The 23,287-nt window shown below is 38.9% G+C and overlaps 1 protein-coding gene across 4 annotated transcripts in view; it reads right to left on the bottom strand.

Moving 5' to 3' along the window:
- Positions 1 to 23,287, bottom strand: part of PATJ (PATJ crumbs cell polarity complex component) — a 354,647-nt gene that overhangs the window by 80,259 nt on the left and 251,101 nt on the right. For all 4 annotated transcript variants that reach the window (XM_055305729.1, XM_055305727.1, XM_055305728.1 and 1 more), the window contains one exon: positions 12,084 to 12,176. In XM_055305729.1, coding sequence (XP_055161704.1) covers positions 12,084 to 12,176 — 93 coding nt within the window. The remainder of the gene's footprint in view (positions 1 to 12,083; positions 12,177 to 23,287) is intronic.

Here is a 23,287-nt window from a genome sequence, read left to right as displayed (position 1 = left end):
GAGCTCCCCAGCACCTTCATATGCCTTTCTGCGATTCTTGGCAACACTGGGAATTACTTAGATGAAGTTGCATGCAAATCCTGGCTGTGCCACTCATTTGAGTCTCTGGGCCCCAGTTTCCTTACCAATCAAATGGGGCTGGTAATAGGCTCAATCTCCTATAAAACATGAATCAATGCACTTAGACGATGCCTTTTGGGTCACATAGGAAATGCTATGACAGTGTTAGCTGCCATTATTCTCATGCATTCCTTTTTGTGTATTGAATTTTAGATTTCTGCTCCCTGCATGGGGCCTGCTTCTCCCTCTGCCTATGTCTCTGCCTCTCTGTCTCTCATGAATAAATAAATAAATCTTTAAAAAAATGAATAAAGAATTTTAGATTTCTGTGTAAGAAGGAAACTATTATTGGCTAGTCATTATGTTGTCACTTAGTAGGCACTTTAAAAATATTACCTCATTTATCCCAACAAAAACAGTAGTAGTAATAGTAATAATAATAATATCCTCCATCATATGTTGATCACTTAATATCTGTGAGCATCTGAACACAATGTTTATCTCCATCCTCCCCATCATGAAAACATTATTATTACCATGTTCATTTTGCAGATGAGTGACCTGAGTATTTCAGAAGTTAACACACTTGCACAAAGGCTTAGGGCCACTAAGCATCACAGTAAGGATTCAAAGCCTTATGTGTTTGACTCACATGAGTGATCATGCCACACTGCCTCTCTAAGAGATCGCTGACATTAACCTATGAAGCAGCAGCTGAGGATTAGAGAGGTCTAATTTGTCCTTAACTATAGGTAGAGAAATGTGGATGCAAACCACTATCCGACTCCGAAGTCCAAGTTTTCACCTCTCGTCAGTAATACTAAAAAGTTAGACCCATGAGGGATCTGTGAGTTTCAACTGATTTGTGGGAAGTATGCAAAATAACCAAATGGAGAGTTCTTCATAAAACTAAATCTATTCAGTTTCAAGGACTGCCCTTTAAAACTGCGCCCTACCTAAATTTTTAGTGTTAAAATGGCTCTTCCTATGTGACATTATGGTAATTATATATGGTAGTAATTGGGAGGAGAGAGGACTTTAATAAGTTGAACCCTCTGGAATCACTGAACCTTGACGATTTCCTGACTTACAAAATGGCAAATTCACATGCTCAAATCTCTATTTCCTTGGTTTTCGTTACTGGGGGGGGGTGGGGGGGTGGGTGGGAAGGAGAGGAGTATCTCTATATTCCCAATGTTCTTCTTGAAAACTTTCTGGTTTGTAAAATTCCAAAGTCTGATGCAATCTATTTTGCTTCATGTTGTGTCCCTAGAATCAATCGTACTTTGCAAATGATTCAGTTGAAGCAAACAAGGAGAGAGATTAGTAAAAGCTGACTGTGGTTTTGAATCTGGATAAGTAGGAGGCTGATAATGTCTCTAATGTTTAAAATAATATCATAAAAAAATGAGAAGAAATAGATCTGTAGAGGAAGATAACGAGTTTAGTGTAGAATTTTAACTTTTATGGGAATAATATGCCATGTGATTTCTGATACAGGTTAAGTTTATCAATTTTTATATTTTGTTTTGCTTGAAAAAAAATTTAAGTGATAATCAGTAACAGTTTATCCATTTTGACTACTGTGCTTGATTACAAAGGAATAATCCTGAGTGTTTTTTAAAGTGCTAGCATCCCAGCTTGGAAAAATAGCTTTAAATGTTCTGATTATATGTCTTAATTCCAGGCTGGAATGCTCAGATGTATAGCCTGCTCATTTTTAAAAAGCTGGATTGTGTACTTAAAATCCATTTTTATCCTCAATTTGTAGTCCATCAAGAACTGCAGGAATTCTGGTTTGGCTAAGGGAACAGATGTCACCATGCGAATCTTACTTTCTGTTTCAGATCCAATATGAAAACTGCATCTATGGCAAGAGCCTAGGAATTCCCTTGTAAGAAGCCAGAGAGACCATGTCTGAGTCAGCACTGGCCTCTCTTTTGTGACAGTATGCAAACTGCCAATGGCAGAGTTCAAGTGCATTCAAATATGTGGCATTTTTCACAGCTCATTGTACTTTATATCTTGTATTTCTGAAAATCACTTGAGATTTGCCCACATGATAAATTTCCCTTTCCTGGTCATAAAAAAAAAAGACAGTAGATATACCGCCAAGTCTCTTCCCTTCATGAAAGTCACAAGAGGAAAGCTTTTGGCTTTTTCCTCTTCTCTCTCCCTCTGCATTGTAAATGAAGATAATATGGAGACCTGCGGGGAACAGGTAAAGGTAACCTCATGAACTCAAAGACAGCAGAAATGGAGGTGCACATTTTTAACACAAATTCCCATCTTTGATGTTTGCTGGTTGTTTCCACTCCCAACCTCTTTGACTGGTCTGCTGTGAAGACTTGCTATGTGAAATTCGGCTTGCCTGGAAGGAGTCTGTTGCTAATCAGATTTTTCTAAACTGAGAAAATAATTTTACAATCATAATCATTAGCACCAAGAATCCAGAGAAGGAATGAGCCCAGAGCTCAGACCTTCCTAACTGAGTCTAAGTGCCCTAGTTGCTGAATTCTGGAGCTTGTCAGAAACGCAGTGCTGCTCACACATTGTTGTTTGAGCCCGTTTTCACTTCTCTGGAGAAGTCCTATTTGTCAACATCATTTTTAAGGTCCTATAATCTAAAACCCATATTGTACATCTTATCTTTCAAAGGGAGCAGGAATTAAGCATGTTTAGCATTATAGGCCTACTATGTCCCAGACACTGTGCCAGTTGAAGGAAATATCACAATGAACAGTGAAATCTTATCTTGAAAGTACTTTCAGAACTGCCAGGAATAATGGTAGTTAACACTTTCACATCATTTCCTGCGTGCTCTAAAAGGGCATCATTCTAAATGCATTGATTCATATTTTTTTTAATTTTTAAAATTTATTTATGATAGTCACAGAGAGAGAGAGAGAGAGAGAGAGAGAGAGAGAGAGAGGCAGAGACACAGGCAGAGGGAGAAGCAGGCTCCATGTACCGGGAGCCCGACGTGGGATTCGATCCCGGGTCTCCAGGATCGCGCCCTGGGCCAAAGGCAGGCACCAAACCACTGCACCACCCAGGGATCCCCCTATTGATTCATATTTTATAGGAGATTGAGCCTATTACCAGCCCCATTTGATTGGTAAGGAGACTGAGGCCCAGAGACTCAAATGAGTGGCACAGCCAAGATTTGCATGCAACTTCATCTAAGTAATTCCCAGTGTTGCCAAGAACCACAGAAAGGCATGTGAGGGTGCTAGGGAGCTCTCGCTGACAGGGTTTCAGCTAATCCAGGTGGTCGGGTGAGGGGAGAAGTTGGGGTGGGAATGATTGAGTCAAAGGCTGTCCTGTTCAGTGTATCCCCATGCTACAGAATGGGAGTCCAAGGACTCGAATCAGCAGTAAACCATTTGTGTCTGACAGGTATGTTTTAAAAATCATTACATTTGAATACTTCTGAGTGCAACTACTTTTAGGCGAGCAGACCTCTCAAGCCTGTTGTCTTACACTCAGTCCACTTCAGTCACCCTTCCCTACAAATATGCTCTTCCTCCTTGCTTTCTTTTCTTAGTAACAGCACCCGCCACCCAGCCGGTTAGCTCTGTTTCCAACATTAGAGCCGGGATGCAGACTGACTCAGGTGTCTGCAGGCAAGGAATACAGGAAACAGGTTGGGGTGGGGAAATGGCTGGAAAAGTCGGGACAGAAATAAACTGGCTGTGCTTAATTGATTTATGGGGCAGCTTGGAATGCTGGTCTGTTTTCAGGAGAAAAGAGAAACCTGGAATTTTCTGTGACTATCTCCTGATTTGTAAAATCAAACATCTTCAAAACACATCATGGAGGTGAAATAAGATCTGGATTGAACTCTGACAGCCAGTTTGTGACCTCTGCATCAGACCTAATGGGTTGTATTCCTGAATGAAAGAGGTCTTATTTATCTTTACATTCCTGGAGCTTGACACATCGCAGGTTCTCAAGAAATGTGTACTTTTTTAAAAAAATTTTTATTTATTTATGATAGTAGAGAGAGAGAGAGAGAGAGAGAGAGAGAGAGAGAGAGGCAGAGACACAGGCAGAGGGAGAAGCAGGCTCCATGCACCGGGAGCCCGACGTGGGATTCGATCCCGGGGCTCCAGGATTGAGCCCTGGGCCAAAGGCAGGCGCCAAACCGCTGTGCCACCCAGGGATCCCCAAGAAATGTGTACTGAATAATGAAAGTCCTGGCACACCTAGATATTTTACAGGCAAAATCTGGTATTAAACAATAGCTACATTTACTGAGCCCTTACTGCCTGCCATGCACTGTGCTAAGCGCTTCATGTATAAAATCATAATCCTTACAACAGAGAGGTGGACATCCTCCTCCTCCATTTTTGGATGAAGAATGCAGATAGATGGGACATGGCACTTTCCCTAGTGAAGAGCAGAGGTGAAATCTAAGTCTGTTCAGATTTCAGAGCCCACGATTTGTATCTGATAGCCTTTTCCATTTGAGAGAGCAAGTACTATTAGGCCATTTGGAGTCATGGGTAGTATCTACAACACTCAACACTGATTTTTCAACAGGTATGTTTGAAAATATTGTATGGATCAAGTATATCAAGTGGAGAATAAACAGTGTTCCTAAAACGCTGCTATTGTGGCTGGCGGGGACTCTGCAATGATAGAATGCACTGTCAGTTATAGCGTGAATTTCCATGTCACAGCTCATTTATGTTGGTGATAGTTAATTCAGAAACAACCCATGCTTCCTCAGGCATCTTGCTATCCTGTACATTCCAAAATCTTCACAAAGAAAGAATTCTTTGTTGAATTCCACCCTGAGATGACCGAAATACCCTCATTTTTCTATTCTTGCCCTATGAGTCAGAAGTATTTCACAATGAAAGACAACAGTAAAATCATCGCGGACAGTTGGGAAAATCCAAACATTTTGAAACATTTTGAAAAATCTAAAATGTTATTGAGGCTGTTGTTATCAGATCTATGATGACAAGGATCATTTGACACATAGACTGTATTGTTGCTAAGCAGTTTCATAAATTGGGGAAAGAACGCTGAGCACATCTATTGGGGGCATTTCCTAACAGGTTTATCTTGGGCTGTTGGCCAAGTCCTGGGATGACGCTTGTTTTCAAGACACAGATGGTACAACAATAGCCATTTAAATAGCTCCAAGCCTGCATTCAGAGGAAAGTTTTAAAGAATACACACCGCAGAAGGTTTGCATACTGGAGGCAAGAAAGGTAAATATCTTTACTGGCAATCCTCTGTGGAACTTCTCTTACCTGGCTGTTTATGAAGATCTTTGCATAGACAGAGTATGAGAATATACAGTTGTCACCATCTCTTGCGGATGGCCATTGCTACCATGAACTTCCAGCTCATCAGTCAGCGTCCATCTTGTCCCCTGTCCAACCTAATCACCACATCACAGCTACAGTTTAGAGTCACCTCCTGAAGTCCTGCGTGGCCTCCCGCTGCTTTGAGCATAGAGATCACCTCATTAACATGGCATGGCTCCAGTTTGGTTTCTATCTCACCAGTTCTCGCAACCATGAACTTTCATACTTTCAGTTCACCAGACTCCCTGAGGATCTCTTGACATTTCATACACATTATATGTGGTTGTAGTATCATGTATCAGTACTTCATTAGCTTTTATTGCTAATATTCTATTGCATAATATACCACATTTTATTTATTTAATAAATAATGAAATTATTCAATTCACATTTTATTTATTAGTCAGAGGGTGGACATTTAGGCTGTTTCCATTTGGGGGCTATTATGAATAATGCTTGAACATCAGTGTACAAGTTTTTGTATGCATATGTTTTCATTCCTCTTTGGTATACACCTAGGAGTGAAATTATGGTATGATAATACAATTATGTTTAATATTATAAAGAACCGTAAACTGTTTTCTAAAACTGGCAATGTATACTTTATATTCCCACTAGCAACATATGAGAGTTCCAATCACTCCACCTCCTTCCCCATACTTGTTATTATCTGTCTTTTTTATTATAGTCCTCCTAGTAGGTGTAAAGTGGTATTTTATTGTGGTTTTGACGTGCATTTAGTTTCCTCATGGTTAATGAGGTTGGGCATCTTTTCATGTGCTTATTGGCCATTTGTATATCTTTAGAGAAATGCCTATTTGGATCCTTACCCACTTTTTAAAAAAATATTTTTATTTATTTATTTTTAAAGATTTATTTATTCATGAGAGACACACACAGAGAGGTAGAGAGATAGGGAGAGGGAGAAGCAGGCTCCCTGTGGTGAGCCTGATGCAAGACTTGATTCCAGGACCCTGAGCCGAAGAAAGATGCTTAACCACTGAGCCACCTAGGTGCCCCTGTCACTTTTTAATTGAGTTGTCTTTTTATTATTTTGTTGTAAGCTAGTTGCTTTAAAATGATTTTACTATTAGTATCTGTAACAACATGGAGAAGGAGACAGATGAGAACAAAAGAAAAAGTAAGCTGGTTTTACAGTTTACTATAAAGAGCAGAAAATTATGATATCCAACAGGGTTAGAGGTCCAAAGGTGGCAGCAAGAACAGAGGTTAGCTACTTAGAAGAAAACGGTAATATCTCTTCCTTTCCTTCTCTTGCTCCTTCCCTCCCATTGGCCACTGAGCTTCCAAAGACAGCAAGCTGACATGAACACTTGTCCTCAAACACTTCAAGCTCTTTAAGAAGCCCTAATAGTTCTGCTCATCACAGACTCTTCTGCACACAGCAAGACATACTCAATTAATATTTGTTGCTTGAACAAATAGACCACATAATAATATTTCTGATATTCCAGAAAGATGGTCTCTGAGAACTACACAATGAGGAGAAAATGGGCTTTTGGGGCAAAAAGAACTGGGTTTGAGTCCCAGCCACACCACCTACCTGCTGCAAGACCTTAGGAACATACTTGTCACCTCTCAGCCTCAGTAGGTAGGGCTAATAATATGTGCAGCATGGGTTAAATAAAATAACCAGTACAAAAATGACTAACACAGGTCAGCTTCTCAAAAAATTTTAGTTTCCTTCATTTTATGACACATCTGTTTGGAGGTCTCTATAACCTTACTTGCTAACGTAAAAGGTAAATTTCTCTATCTTTATCTGTTTCTATGACCGAGTTTTCTATGTTGAAGTCAAGATTTAGACAAAAGGGAAAGAAAAATCATGAAGTTCAGATCCCAGTAACTTTCTTATTGTCCTTTGACCTCAGTTTTGTTATAGGTATCTCTCTGAAAGGTAGTAACGCATAGAGGTTTAGAGACTAGCACTCTAGAGACAGTGCATGGACCTGGATCTATGCTTCACTGAGTGATTATTTATTTGTTTGTTTATTTAAAATTTATTTGAGAGAGAGAGACAGAGAAGAGGAGAGAGAGAATCTTCAAGCAGACTCCCCTCTGAGCACAGAGCTTGGCCCTAGGACCCTGAGATCATGACCTTGACCTTGAGTGATCATAACCTTGACCTTGAGCCAAAACAAAGAGTCAGATGCTCAACTGACCGAGCCACCCAGGGCCCCACTGATTATTTAATGTTTCAGTGCCTTCATTTCCTCATATCTTAAATGGGGATAATACTAGTACTAACCTCATAGGACTGTTCTGTAAACGAGCTTAGAATAATGTCTAGCACATAGGCATTCAATAAATACCCCCATCATGACCAGCATTTGCATTTTTCAGGTTGAAAAATTCACTTTGGTTTCCTAAGTTACACCTTAACACTTAGCACACAACAGCTAATCCTTTTTTTTTTTTTTTTTTTACAACAGCTAATCCTTATGTGGCCAACCCTAAATGTTTCAATCAGAATAACAATCATCATTATTAACAATTCACCCTTGTACCGAGATTCCAGTGCACTCTGTCATGGTTCTGCATAGTACTTTAGAGCTGCAACAGCTCTCACAACAACCGTGGTTGCTTCTCCCATTTTACAAAGGCAGAAACTGAGGCACAGAAAGGTTATATGCCTAAGATTATATTGCTAGTCAATGACAGAGTCAGGATTTGAATCCAAGTAGTCTGGCTTCAATATTTGTACTCTTGATAATTTAGTTTTACTGCCTCAAAAGAGCATATTATATTAATGCAGATATTCTCAACATGATAAATACACAGGTTGATATCCAAAAGATTAAAATAATTACTTTAGGGATTCATGACCTTCTATGTCAAGATACCAGGGAGTCAGAGACCCTTCAGGAAGAGCCCCTGCTCTTCCAATTTCCTGTTTTGTGATTTTTCACTAAGCAGATTAAGGTCTCATCTGTAAGTCTGTGATAAATAATTCCTGCCCTCCCTTTTACATATGGTTATTTTGGGGATAAAATTAAAGAAGATCACAAGCAAAGTATCATTTTAGAAAAAATTAAGATATTGGAAAATTAAGCTAATGAGCTAATAACACTTTGTTTTGCAAGTCGCAAAGCTCTGTGCAGATAGCTTTTTAAAGTTTCTTTAAAAGGCTTAAAAAATAGTCCTAACAGGCTCTCACCTAGACTTCTGAAATAGATTCTAGACACTTCCCTGCCTCCAGTCTCTCACAATTGGAATCTATGTTTCACAAGCCATCATCTGATCAGTTGTCTAAAAACAAGTTATTCTCCCTTTAAAAATATTTTAGAGAAATCCAATACCACTGAAGTTATTACAAACCCCTTGGCTAAGAATCTAGGGACTACTTAGATATGGACTGGAGCCAACAATAATTAAACAGCGAAAACAGTACTGGAATATGTTGACCCGTGGCTCAATCTTAGCTCTGAAAACAGGTAGTCTTGAAGAATTTAATAGCTCTCTGAAGTATAGTTTCTCACAGGTAGCACCTTGTACATTCATGTATCCATGTAGCTACTTAGCCACTGAGCGCTGAGCACATAAAGATGAATAAATTCATCTATAATTCACAGCATATAGTTCCTTCAGTTCTATGAGTCTGCTGTTCAAATTGTATTGCTTGTTGTCGCCCCACAAAAGCCCAGTACTTACTCACTACTCCATAATCCACACCCGTTTAGCTGGTAAACCTCCTATTTATGCCAACCTCACCAGTCAATTGCTTTCTTATCTTCAGAGATTTACTTTAGAGGCCATGATTCTAAGAAACCTTCCCTAATCATCCCTGAATAAAATGCTTCCTTCCACTTTTGAATGCATGCAGCACAGCAGTTTTTTCTAATATATTTCTGTATGTGTTAATTTTCTAGATACAAATTCTATTATCCTCTCTGATTCTAGAGGGTCAGCTGCTGAAGAGCAAGGCTGTGTGTTTTTCCCAATCATTCTTGCAGGGGCCAGCATAGCGCCTGATGAGACATAGGTCCCCCATAAGAAGCAAGCAAGCAACTTTTAGAGGGTTAGGGCTTAGTGTTTCCCACTGTCTTGACCATAAACAGGGGGGAAAAGAGTTAAGACCCATACAAATCATATGCTGTCCTCTGACAAGATGCATGGGGCAATAATCCCAGGATAGTGTAGCAATCCTTGCACCAATCTTATAGTAGAAATAATCATGATAACTAGTGACATTTAATCGTTATTAATACTTTATAACACAATAACACATAGGTTGTACCATATAAAATTCTTACCCACAAAACAACAATTTCTTATGACCCAGTCTAATATTTTGCTAATTTATTATCTATTCTCCTCTCCCTACTCATCCTGAATAGAGTCCCCAGGAGATCAGGCATTTTTAAAAAGATGTATTTATTTATTGGGGGGAGGGCAGAGTGGGAGAAAGTCTCAAGCAAACCCTGTGCTGAGCGCATGGAGCCCAACATGGGGCTTGAGCTCACAGCCCTGAGATCATGACCTGAATCAAAAGCAACAGTCAGATACTTAACTGACAGAGCCACTTAGGTGCCCTGAGAGTGGGCATTTTTCTACATTTTGTTCACTGTTGTATATCTATTGCCCGGAACATACTGGCATTAAGCAAATATTTGTTGAATTAATGAATGAACTTGCTGAACACCAACTATCTGTCCTGTATTCTACTCCTTGATTTACACCTTATAGCCTATTTGTTTCCTCCTAACATCCTGATTACTGTTCTTCCTCGGGTGAGAAAACTGATGGTTAGTGTAGTCAAGTACCTGGCCCAAGACCACACACTTGGCTAATGTTTTATGGTAGGCCATTTGTATTTATGATATAAAAGTTGTTTAAATTTAGGCTCTCCTTTCTCTCTCAACTAGACCATGCATAGATTCTACTGGAAACAGTGAGAAAGAATTGTAATGTTAAAAAGAGAGGGAGGTGGAAAAGGGAGAGGAGGGAAAAAGAGAGACAGTAGTCAGTAGGTATGGAGAAGGTTTTCATCTTGGTGAAATACAGTATAAAACATTATCTAAAAATTACCCTCAGTTTTTCAAGTCCTCTGCCTGAGGGTGAGACCCTTCAATTGTCTTGACACTTGGAGCCCCATTACTGGAATTGCTTTCTTGGGAACAGCAATGGGTAATGGATGGCTTTGTCTGTAGCCTACAAGTGAATGAATCTCTTTGGACTAACAGATTCTTCTAGCAAGCAAGGAAGTGTTCTCACCCTTTTAACCATTTCCTCTATAGACTGTGTTGGAAGCCCCTACTGACAAAACCCTATTGCTTTATAAGACTTTTCCCTAACCTATCTATGGAGATACAGTGCCCCCCAAAACCAAGTTAATAGTGTTTTTAAATGAAGGAGCTGTGAGTTCAAACTTTGTTGATGTTACTCATTCCCCATCTATGTAAAATGCTGTTCAATTTTTTAGAAAGGGAACAGTGTAACCTTGGAACATCTTGTTCAAGAACAATGGTTACAATCCACTAGTCCCAGTGTTCTTGACACTAGGGTTCTTGGGTCCCATTTGCAATATGCCAAGGTATAGCCCATTGTCATTTCCACTTTTGGTGAAATGTCCTCTTCCCTCAGCCTGAAAGAATAAGTTTCTTTTCTAGGACACAGAATCTAAGACAGTCCCAATAAACATTTTCTGCAAGTTGAAAGAAGACAAATGATTTCTCAAACTCCCTGAAGTATAATGAACAATTCTGTGTTGCCATAAAATCAGGGTGACCCTCCCAAGTGATAATTCTTTGAGATTTGTAAGACATTTTGAAATAAAGAGAAAAAAAAGCCCACATTTCTTTCTAGAAGTTGTAGTCTAACCCTGTAAGTACAAGGCTGCAAAACAAAAAGATGGATGGTGAATTAGGCATGGGAGTCAGACTGAATGGGGCCGGGGTGGGGGGTGGGGTAGGGGGGGTGGGCGGGGTGGTGGTGGCAGGAGGCGGGAATCTCCAGGTCTACCAAATTCTAGTGAGTGGCCTCTCGCAAGTTTAGTGACCATCATGAGCCTTTGGTTTCTTTCTATGTAAAAGAAAGGTACTATCACCTGCATTATAAGGATTAGGAAATGAAAGTAGCATATAGCACAGTACCCAGTACACAATAAGTATGAAATAAAATATCAAGCACTTAAAGATGTAAGGAGGGAGCATTCTCTAAAACTGACTCTCTTTGGAGCAACTAGTTGGATCAGGTCGAAAAAGTATGTGACTCTTGATTTCATGATTTTGCGTTCGAGACCCATGCTGGATGTAGAGATTACTAAAAAATAACAGTTACTTAAAAAATAACAACAAAAACTAACTCTCTTCTAATGCTCCAGCCCCTCAGTAAGCTTAACCATCTTTTATTTTACTATGAATTAGTGGAATATATTTAACATCTTTTTCTATGCCTTTAGGGATCCTACGCTTAAAGAAACCCAATATTAAACAAGATTAAAAGAGAAATTGCTTCTTTTGTTCCAGACAGCACAATTCAAGTGTGAAGAAAATACGAGAATATGCTCTTGTTGAATTAATGGGTCACTCTATATGAAAAAGCTTCTACTAGCTCAGAGATCAAGATTTCTAGAGTAGGAAACAACGATGCAAGTTGATCCTTTCCATGGTGGTACAAAATATCAATGATACACTTTTAAAAAAAGAACATTGGTTGAAAAACACCCAGGATTCTCACCAGTTTGGAGCTTTCATTTTCAGGCAATTGTTTAATACCAACTTCAAGACTCCCATCTTCCTCACTGCTAACAGGCTCGGTACCACTCTGATCCTACGGGGCATTAGGAAGAAAACCGTAAAGATGTTATTCTTCACTCACACTGCCCAGAACTATATAGATACTTAATCACAACTGCTTGTTTTATTATTGTTGTAGATACTCTTTCTTCTCGAGCGGCCATTCCTATTTTCTTTCTTTCCACTAGAAGGACATCTCCACAACCTCCCCCTACCCCACCCCACCCGTGGATCTGTTCCTGCTGCTTACAGATATGGCTTAAGAAAAGCTGATTCCTATTCTCTGTTCCAATATCGGACCTGCCTGTCTTATGGTTAATCCCACTCTTTTTTTTTTTTTTAAGATTTTATTTATTTATTTGAGAGAGAGAGAGTGCACAAGTAGGGGGAGAGGCAAAGGGAGAAGCAATCCCAGGACACAGGATCATGACTTGAGCCAAAGGCAGATGCCTAACCCAAGTGAGCCACTCAAGTGCCCTAATCACACTCTTTTTGTCAATGACTTTGTCAGGAATGGATGTGATCCAGTTCTCCTCAATGAGATGTAAAGAGACTTCTAGAAAAGTTCTTCCTTGGTCTTTTTAAAAAATATTTTTATTTTTATATTCTTAAAATATTTATTTATTTATTTATTTATTTATTTATTTATTTATTTATGAGAGAGAGAGAGAGAGCATGAGCAGGGGGAGGGACAGAGAGAGAGGGAGAAGCAGACTCCCTGCTGAGTAGGGAGCCCTATGTGGGCCTGATCCCAGAACCCCAATTATTATGACCTGAGCCAAAGGCAGATGCTTAACTGACTAAGCCACTCAGGGGCTTCTAAGATTTTTATTTTTTAAGTAATTTCTACACCCAACACGGGGCTTGAACTCACAATTCCTAGACCACGGGTCATGTGCACCACAGACCAAGTCAGCCAGATGCCCCATCCTCCTTGGTCTTAAGAGAACCAGAAGAAGTCCCCCCACCTCCCAAATTAACAAGAAAGCATGAAGCTCAAATTGCCATGGGCAACAATCTCACGGATCTGAGGAAACCAGCCGTGAGATGAATCTGACACTGAATGACAGAGCAAAGGTAGAGATGGAAAAATCTGACTCTGATGGCAAACTGGGCCGCTGCATCAACCTGACCTGAAGTACAGTCTTATTCTTAGCAGCCTTCACGTGGGAGCTAAAAAATTTGCTGTTTCAGCAAGTTAGCTATTCTAGTCCCTCTAGCTAAAATTTTCAGAGATGGTTGTTTATCTTCTGTGCAAGATTAAACTACTTGAGATAAGACACTTATTTATCCTGTTTATTTCTGAAACTCAAGTACCTAGAACTATGTGTGGTACATAGGAAACACTGGACAAATCCTGGCTGAACCAATGAATGGAATAGTTGTTTAATATAAATGAGACATCCTACAAGAATAACCCCCATTAAAATTCCAAAACAGGGGCACCTAGGTGGCTCAGTCCGTTAAGCATCTAACTCTTGACTGCAGCTCAGGTCATGATCTCAGGATCTTGGGACAGAGCCCTGCATCAGGCCCCATGCTCAGCAGGGAATCTGCTTGAGATCCTCTCCCTCTCCCATTGTACCCACCATGTACATTCCCTGTCTCTAAAAAACACATTCAATATCTCCCCAATTCAACTGTAACATTAAATGTTATATTAATTAATCAGAAGTTTACTTCCTGAGGGCACATACAGGAGAATAAGGATGATATATGGAGTATCTACATTGTATTTATTTGGATTTTCATATTAAATTACTACCATTTTGGGATTACTACAAATTTAGTGGGATTGTTTATAGAGAAATTAGTTTTGATTTTGGGACATTCAATCTCATTTATAATTAAGTAGTGCAAACTGAAGCAAAGATATTGTGTCCTTTCATCTATCAAATGAACAAGAGAATAGAAAGAGAGCATTCAGTATTGATAATGTTGTAGAGAAAGAGGAACTTTTACATGCCACTGTAAGAATGTAGGTTTGAGCAATCTTTTCAGAAAAAAGGATACAAAATATACACACATATAGATACACATGCAGGAAAATATTTGTCAGCATATAGGACAAATTTTTCAAATTGCTTACTTCTGGGGAATAGTATTAAAGAATGGGGAGATGCATTAGTTATTTCTGTACTGTTTCATTACAGAAGAATCCACATGTATTATTGCAAGTTTAAGAAAATAAAGGAGAGCTATGAGAAATATCTAAAAGAAAAAAAAATCTAACAAAGAAAGCAGCATAGGGGTGCCTGGCTGGCTTAGTCAGAAGAGCATGAAACTTGATCTCAGAGTCATGAGTTGGAGCCCCACATTGGGTGTAGAGATTGCTAAAAATAATAATAATAAACTTAAAAAAAAAAGCATAGATGTTAAATTGGTCAGATCCAGGTTCAAATCTCAACTTTACCGTGTAGAATTGTTTGACTTTCAGCAAGGTTCTGAATACTTATTTTTGAAGCACAGATAAAAGAATCAGATTAAAAATACTACCCTAACAGGTTGGCTTGAAGATTAATATATTAACATGCAAAATGTCTAGTAGCACAACACCAGGTGCAGTTAATTTGTTTCCAGCTTTTTGTTGAGACAGGTTCTTTATCCATCCTCTGTTTTGTGTAGTCTTCATAACAACCCTATATAAGTATGTACCAATCTCATTCCAATTCATGGATGGGGGGATGCCTGGGTGGCTCAGTGGTTGAGCATCTGCCTTCGGCTCAGGGCGTGATCCCAGGATCCGGCATTGAGTCTCACATCAGGCTCCCTGCTAGGAGACTGCCTCTCCCTCTGCCTGTGTCTCTGCCTCTCTCTCTGTGTCTCTCATGAATAAATAAATCTTTAAAAAAATTGTTTTCTAAAAAACAACAACAACAAAACAATTAATGGATGGGAAAATGATACATTTTAAATTAACTTGCCTAGCTAGTGAGAGGTGAACCCAGGATTCAAAGTAGGAAAGACTGACATTAAAGGTCCTGTTCTTGTTAACTATGCTGTAGGCCCTAAGTAAATGATGCTCTTGTTTCTTTTCTCTCTTTGTTCCCTGTCAGCACTGAGGGTTGATAACTAATTTTACAGAAAACAGGATTCAGAATCTTTTTTTTTTTAAAAGATTTCATTTATTTATTCATGAGAGACAGAGAAGCAGAGACACAGGTAGAGGGAGAAGCAGGACCCCTGTAGGGAACCCGATGTGGGACTCCATCTCAGGACCCTGGGACCACGCCGTGAGCTAAAGGCAGACACTCAACCACTGAGCCACCAGAGGTGTCCCCAGGATTCACAATTTTTTAAAAAAAATCATCATCAGACCATTAAACACTGTTACAGCATTTGTTAACCAGAAAATTTCATTAAGTAGAACATCCTCTTCTCAGTGAATTTGGGTAATGAAGAAATCACCAAATAAAATAAACATGCCCAAGTTAAGAAACAAAGCTTGAGAATATATAGATTTTCAGCGTCTTAGATAGTGGTTAAGTTCTAAAGACAGAAAAATTCAGAAGAAACGAATTACACATATTTTTTAAAGATTTTATTTATTTATTTTGACACAGAAAGAGAGCACAAGCAGGGGGAGAAGCAGTCAGAGGAAGAGAGAGAAGCAGGTTCCCTGTTGAGCAGGGAGCTCGATGTGGGACTAGATCCCAGGACCCCCGAGAACATGATCTGAGCCAAAGGCAAACACTTAACTGACTGAGCCACCCAGGTGCCCCGAATTACACTTTTAAAAACCAGTACTTAATCTATGGGAAACCTTTAATGCTCCAAATCCTTCATGTGTCTGCTTCTGTAACCTGTGGTGAGTCCCGAAAAAGCCTTGGAGGGGCTATGCTATCCAACTGAGGCTTTGGAGACAGTCAATGTTTGTAACTGCAGCACATTCAATTATAGAACAAACACATTGAGAACTCCTCTGATCCCAAATGAGAGATTTTCACCAGGATGGTGGTCAGCTGATATCAGTCATCTAATTATGCATCTATCTTGTTGGGGAAAGCAAAGTGCTGTTTAAATAAGTCAGAGGCATCTTTTATGTTTCTCAGCTATGGGAATATAGAAGTGAGGTTCTTGGTCTTTATAAAATGAATACTGAAGTCGGGGAGAAACCAATGATGCTTCACCTTTGAAAATGTAAGAAAATATGGGCACGGGAGCCTAGGTTACAAATGGTCTGTATATCTTTTAAAATGGGAATAAAAACAAAAAAGAATACCCTTTACATCTGTATCTACAGTATTATCACACAAAGTGTCTCAAATGTCACTTACTCCATAAATCCTTTCCTTCTCCTTAGCTAGAAGACATCTCTTCTTCTAACCTCACTTAAAATTTTACCTGAACTTCCTATGTCATTTATCATCTCATTTGTATTCTAATTACATATGTATGGAATTGATCTTCCTGTGAGGCTGAAAGATTCTTGAATCCAACATCTGTGCCTCATTCATTTCCTTTGTCTGATCCTTCTTTATATTCATCCTAGGTCCCTCTCATTTTATTTTATTAATTTCTTTTTTAAGATTTTGTTTATTTATTCATCAGAGGCAGAGACATAGGCAGAGGGAGAAGCAGGCTCCCTGCGGGGAGCCCGATGCAGGACTTGATCCCAGAAGCCCAGGAATGCGATCTGAACCAAAGGCAGACGCTCAACCATTGAGCCACCCAGGTGCCCTCCCTCAGATTTCAAAGTCAATGCTCTTTATAACTGTACCATGAACTCCTTCTATTTTTTTTCTTTCTTTTCTTTTTCTTTTCTTTTTTTTTTTTTTACACCATGAACCCCTTCTAAAGCTTTTCCTCTGTTTTTAGTTACTGGTTTAGTTTGAGATGGTTCCACAGAGGAAGGTTTGAAGTCAAAATCCAGATGGAGAGGAGTCAGGTAAAACAGGAAGTTGGAATTGAGAGAGGTTAGCAATAAAGCATGTGCTTTCCTAGGAGAGCTACTGCTTATAGAAGAGTTTTCATGCTTCAGTGAGGCACAGAACAAAACAAAGTAGGTTCTGTTCTGAGAACAGAATGGCTCACATGTGTTAGTTAGGCAAACCTTTAAAACACCCTGCTGACCAGGAGCTTAGAAATCAGGAATCAGTCAGGGATGGGAAGAGGAAAGTAGGTCAGCAAGCATGACTTCCAAAGCACAATTGTATCACAGTGGTTTGAAGACCATCTGGCTGATGGATGGTGGCACAATGACACCCAAGATGATTCAGCTCATTTGGATAGCTGGGTGTTCCCTTCCTTTCTTGCTGATCCTCAAACCACCTGTCCAAAGCTGCCCATGCAGTGAAGTCTGCTCAAGGACAATGACCTTTCCCCATGAAGACCACAGACAGTAGCTTCTGTGGTGAATTATGTTTTAAAGATGAATAAAGCACTGTATACTTAACACAGACTTTACACACACACAAAAAAAAAAGTTGGTAAGAAATGCTATTCAATCCTCAGAGAAGTCCCTCCTAAACCTTCAGGAAGTCCTAAATTCCCTCCCCTGGTCTCCTCAAAATTTACATGAAGTGATGATAAGTGGTGATAGTTTTTATTTTTATACTGTTTAATTTTTTCATATCACTCATTACTTACCTATAGTTTTCCCCAACTAGAAAACTTGAAACCAGGAATTTATGTTTTTATTTGAAAGCAGGTTATCAGAGGCGCCTGGGTGGCTCAGTTGGTTAAGCACCTGACTCTTGGTTTAGGCTCAGGTCATGATCTCAGGGTCCTAGGATCAAGCCCTGTGTCGGACTTTGCACTCAGCAAGGAGTTTGCTTCTCCTGCTACCTCTATTCCTCCTCCTACTCATGCTCACTCTTGCTCTCTCTCTCTCTAAATAAATAAATCTTATATATATATATATAAAAAGAAAGCAGGTTATCAATAGAAGTTTAGTTAAGGATGTTACTGAGGATTGGAAAAACCACACCTCTGACCAGTTATATGCTCCATAGTGTTCACTACTCTTTCCTCATTTAACATGATGAAACAGTATATACAGTATATACAACTATTTTCCTTTAAAGGTTTTACTAAGCAAATTAAAAACAAAACAAAAAGCAACCATACCTCCTTGATATAATCAAAAGTTTCTTAAAAAAATAAAAAACCTTTTATTGGTTTAAATTTTATCATTCCCATTTTTCCCAAACCCAATGCTCTCTTGCAAAAAAACCACAGGATGATTTATTCATTTCATTGCCAGCCTAAATTCAAATATTTCTTTCTGTAAGTCATGTTGACTGGATGTGACAAATTGAATTTCTTTCTTCTACCCCCATCATGAGCAAATTTTCTAGGCTACTCAGAATTCCAGGAAGGCAGTGCACAATTAAAGGTAAAATGGGAATTATGCTAATAGCACTCCCTGGGTAATCAACCTGTCCATTCTTTATGAGGCCTGCCTCATCTCACTTAGTATTCAAAAAAGCACAACTTCTGAGGGAAAGAAAAAAATGAAGTTGCTTGCTTCTATAAAGATATTCTAAAAGATTTATCCTACCTTGTCAAGGAATGGAATAAATATCTTGCAACCCAAGTGTACTTGAGACTTGAGAACCTCTAATAAGACCACAGCCGTGGCTTCCTAATTGGGTTTCCCTCTCCGAGAAATCCTTCTCGTTGCTATTAGACAAACCTACCTGAAGGAGAGCTCTGATTAGACTATTTCATTGTTCAAATGCCTTCAACAGCTCTAAGTGCCAAATACATGAAATTCCAACCTTCTGAGATTTAAATTCAGGTCTCTCTCATTTGACCTCCATTTATTTTTCAAACCTCATTTTCTATTACTCTCTTTTACATACTCTTAGATTCTTCTCCCCATCTCACATCCTGATTTTTCTTATTTCCGTGTTTTTGCTTGTGCTATTCCCACATTTTTACCTAACCATATTCATATTTTAAAATCCAATCTACCTGTCAGAAATAGCTATTTTCTTACCAGGAAATAATTATTCATCTCCTCTGAACTTCTCCTAAAGCTTTATCTCTTAGGACACCCTTGTTTTAGTAATATGCATGTCTTATTTTCCTTATAAGAGTTGAAGTTCTTTGAGGTAAGACACTATGTATATGATCTACAAAGTGGATATTTGATAAATAAATAGCAGAATAAGTTAAATCAGTAAGAAGTATCCAGCACTGAAATGAAGCATCAAGGGATACAGTAGAAAAGCTTAAATATAGCTCACCCCATGTTTTAGAAAAGGGTCCCTCACTTCTATAAGGCCCAGGTGATGTCACAGAAAGGAAAATTTTTACTTTTTAAATGAACCATGAATATTACTTAACTATGAAGGTAGTTAAGATTACTAATGTGGGATAAAATTGGTCATAATATCTCACATTTGAATATTTACTATATTCTACGTGCTATGCATTATTTTATTCATTCTTTAAAAAGATTTTATTTATTTGAAATAGAGCACATGAGTGGGGGGGAGGGGCAAAGGGAGAGGGAGAAGCAGACAACTCCCTTCCCCCAGGAACTGAGCAGAGAGCCCGAAGCAGGGTTTGATTCTAGGACCCTGAGGTCATGACCTGAGCCACCCAGAAGCCCCTATGTTATTCATTTTGAATAGAAAACTTGGAATCTTTCAAAAATAATCCTTCGAGGAATTACTGGTTGTGAATTAATAAAGACCAAAATGTGTGTATGTGGATGTATGTGGGGGGGGTGGTCAACAGTACATGTAGTGTCTAGGGCTTTATTATGCATTAATGAGAAAAAAAAAGCTGATTAGAAGTTAGGGAGGTAAATACAAAGCCCTAATTCTAACCCTGAAACAAGGATTCTGAAACAAAGATGTGCTAGGCAAGAGGTATAAAAGGTTTTTGAGCAAGAGGACAAATATAGTAATATAGGAAGAAAACTGGTGAAAATGGAAGATGCTGGAGGCTGGGAGTTTTGCTAGAGGACTGTAATAATATAAGTATAATCACAAACTAAAATGAGTTTTTACTGTGTGCCAAGAATAATGCTAAGCATTTTATAAACCTGATTCAATTCTTCTACCAAATCCATAGAATTAATTATTATTATCACCCCCCCCATCCGCCCCAAATGTGAGGAAATGGAAGCTTATAGAGCTTAACTGACTCAAGTTCACTCTGCTAGTAAATGGCAGAACAAAGATTAGGACTCGGATCTGTCCGACTCCCAAGCTTATGTTCTTAATCACTGTACCATACAGCTGCCCCAGCATTACAATTACCAAGAGCATAGCAGCAGAAATGCTAATAATCCCTTATGTATGTATATAGCTACATGGATTATAAAATACTTTAACCTACATTTAGTGCTTGATCCTCATAACTACCTGCTGACACACACAGGGGAGGTTATGAATGTGGCTTCACAGAAAAAGCAAGACTCTGAGAGAGCAACTACCTTGACAAGGTCATATGCCCAACAGGTAACTGGTTGAGCTAAAACGAGAACCCACATCTTCAGACTTCTTGTTCATTGTCTTATTACCTTGTTCACTCTGCTAGCACATGACTGCATGAAGTGATTTTGATCTCTACCATATTCTTGGTATCTAAAATGGTACCCAACATATAATAAGGGCTCAATAGATATCTGTTCAGTAAGGGAATGAATATGACATCCCATTAGTATATAATAATAGTGCTATTCAATGTGCTGAACTATCATCAGGCCCAAATTAATAATGACAGGACTGTATTTATCTATTTGGTTATGATTTAAATGGGCGAGTGCTTTCAGCAATATGTCTGATATGAGTTATGCTTAAGTACTTACTAGAAACAAGTGAGGAAGGAAAAGGCCTAGTGAGAGGGTCACACAGGTCGGTGGGAAGGGATAAGGAAATGGACAGGAGACTACAGCATACCTATAGACTTCACATACCACCCATAGGAGAGGTATCACTCATCATTCGGTGGCAGTGGTTGGAGGCCAAAAATCCAGAGAAAAATTAAAAACCCTCTTTGTAAGATAATTCGATTGGTATACTCAATTGTAATATGATAAAAATTTTATTTTTTACTGATGACTGAATGACTAGAACCCATTTCTGTAGTTAGCAATTAAAAAAATGAAAACAATAGATAATGTATAATATACTTAAAAGTTTGAGTTAAATATACTTAAATATTTGAAGAAATAAACAGTTTACATTTCTTGAACATTTACTTTGTGCCATGAGCTGTACTAAGTGCTTTATATATATTACTTCATTCGCTCTTTACAAGTCCATGAATGTCTGGTGGTAACAATCCTAGGTGCAGATGAAGCAGCTCTGAGCATATGGACATACTATTTAGCCTCTCTAGACCCCTTCTGTAATGTGGAAATAATAATACTGTCTTTCGAAGGCTTGGATGTAAGTGGGACATGAGAACACATTTTGAAGGCCTATAAGACAGTGTTTGACATAGTAGACACTTGCAAAATTCAATCACTCCCTTAAAATTCAGTTCCAAGGGGCTATTTTGTTGGGAATATTCATAACTAACAATACTATAGAAAAAAATTATTCTAGGGGCACCTGGGTGGCTCAGTGGTTGAGTATCTGCCTTTGGCTCAGGTTGTGATCCCAGAGTCCTGGGATCGAATCCTGCATTGGGCTCCTCGCAGGAAATCTGCTTCTCCCTCTGCCTATGTCTCTGCCTCTCTCTGTGTGTGTCTCTCATGAATAAATAAAATCTTGTAAAACATTATTCTAAAATGATTCCCCTTATCCTCCCCCTACTCCCTCCAAAAGATTTATATGACATTCTATAAAGACAAAAAAATGAAGAGTTAAGTAGTAGTGCTTACTGAGTAGCTACCATGTGTCAGGCACAAGATTTAATCTTAACAACTCTATGAAGCAAAACTATTGTTACCTCCCTACAGATAAGTAAAGTCATGATAGAAGAGGTAATGTATTATTCAGGGTCATGTGTCTAGAATATAGCTATATGAGATTTTGAACTGAAGCTGTATGGCTCTGGGATCCCTTCCTTTCTACCACCCTGTCTACCCTAGTTCTTTTTTTTTTTTTTTTTTTTAAGATTTTATTTATTTATTCATGAGAGGCACAGAGAGAGAAAAAGGCAGAGACACAGGCAGAGGGAGAAACAGGCTCCATGCAGGGAGCCCCACGTGGGACTCGATCCCAGGTCTCCAGGATCAGGCCCTGGGCTGAAGTGGCGCTAAACTGCTAAGCCATCAGGGCTGCCCTACCCTAGTTCTTAATTGAAAATGCCCAGGGCTGGCAAGCTGTGGCTAAATGGCTATTGGTGGGGCATCAACACCTATCACTACAATCTTTTCAGATAGAAAATGGTTAATATAAGTGAAAAATTTAAAACTGTATAGTTTATGACTCTGCAATTGTACACTGGGGGAAATCTTTGCTAGAAATAAAAGCACTAGCACCTAATAATTCTCTCATACACACTCATAATCTTTATTTTGGTATTCTTTTACTGGCAAAACATTTGGAAAATCACTTGAATATTTGTCAGTTGGAAAAAAAAGTATAAGAGTGTATTAAAATATGGACATTACACTAAACAAAAAAAAAGCAAAATTTAAAAAAATGATTAGAATCTATTCCAGAAGGATGTAGAATATACATCTCAAACTTATCTAAAATAAACCTAATTTCTGCTTCCTTGTTGAAGAAAACTCTTCAATAGACTATAAAAAATGGTACCACTATCCACCTAATTGCTCAAGCCAAAAATCTAGATTTATTCATGATTCTATTTCTTCTCAGCTCCCACATTTAATCAGTTAAGTCTGGTTCAACATCCAAAACATCAAGAAAAAATATACTTTTCTTTTCCTCCAACACCCAACTGCAATCTTCATCTAAGTGCAAATGGGTCTCACGTGGGTCTCCGCCTTCTAGTGTATTACTTTTACCTTCCCATAGTCCATTCTCTACCTAGGAGACTGTACATCAAGTCATCTCATTCCTCTTTACAAGCCCTCTGCTGGCTTCGAGTGCCCATAGGCTAAAACTCAAGCTTCTTACTCTGACTCACAAAGCTCCCACCCCATACCACTCTCCAGGCTCCCAATATGCCTCTAGCCATATCCCTCAACCCCCCCAGCATTTTGTCACTTGAGAGTTGTTTCTGTCCCCTCTGCAAAGAAAACTCTTCCCCCTTTATTTTTGTGTTTGG

Source organism: Nyctereutes procyonoides, unplaced genomic scaffold (genome assembly GCF_905146905.1).
Source record: "Nyctereutes procyonoides isolate TBG_1078 unplaced genomic scaffold, NYPRO_anot_genome, whole genome shotgun sequence".
In the NCBI taxonomy this organism is placed as follows: Eukaryota; Metazoa; Chordata; class Mammalia; order Carnivora; family Canidae; genus Nyctereutes; species Nyctereutes procyonoides.
Note: the sequence above shows the minus strand (reverse complement) of the source record. Positions and strands in the feature narration are given on the sequence as shown.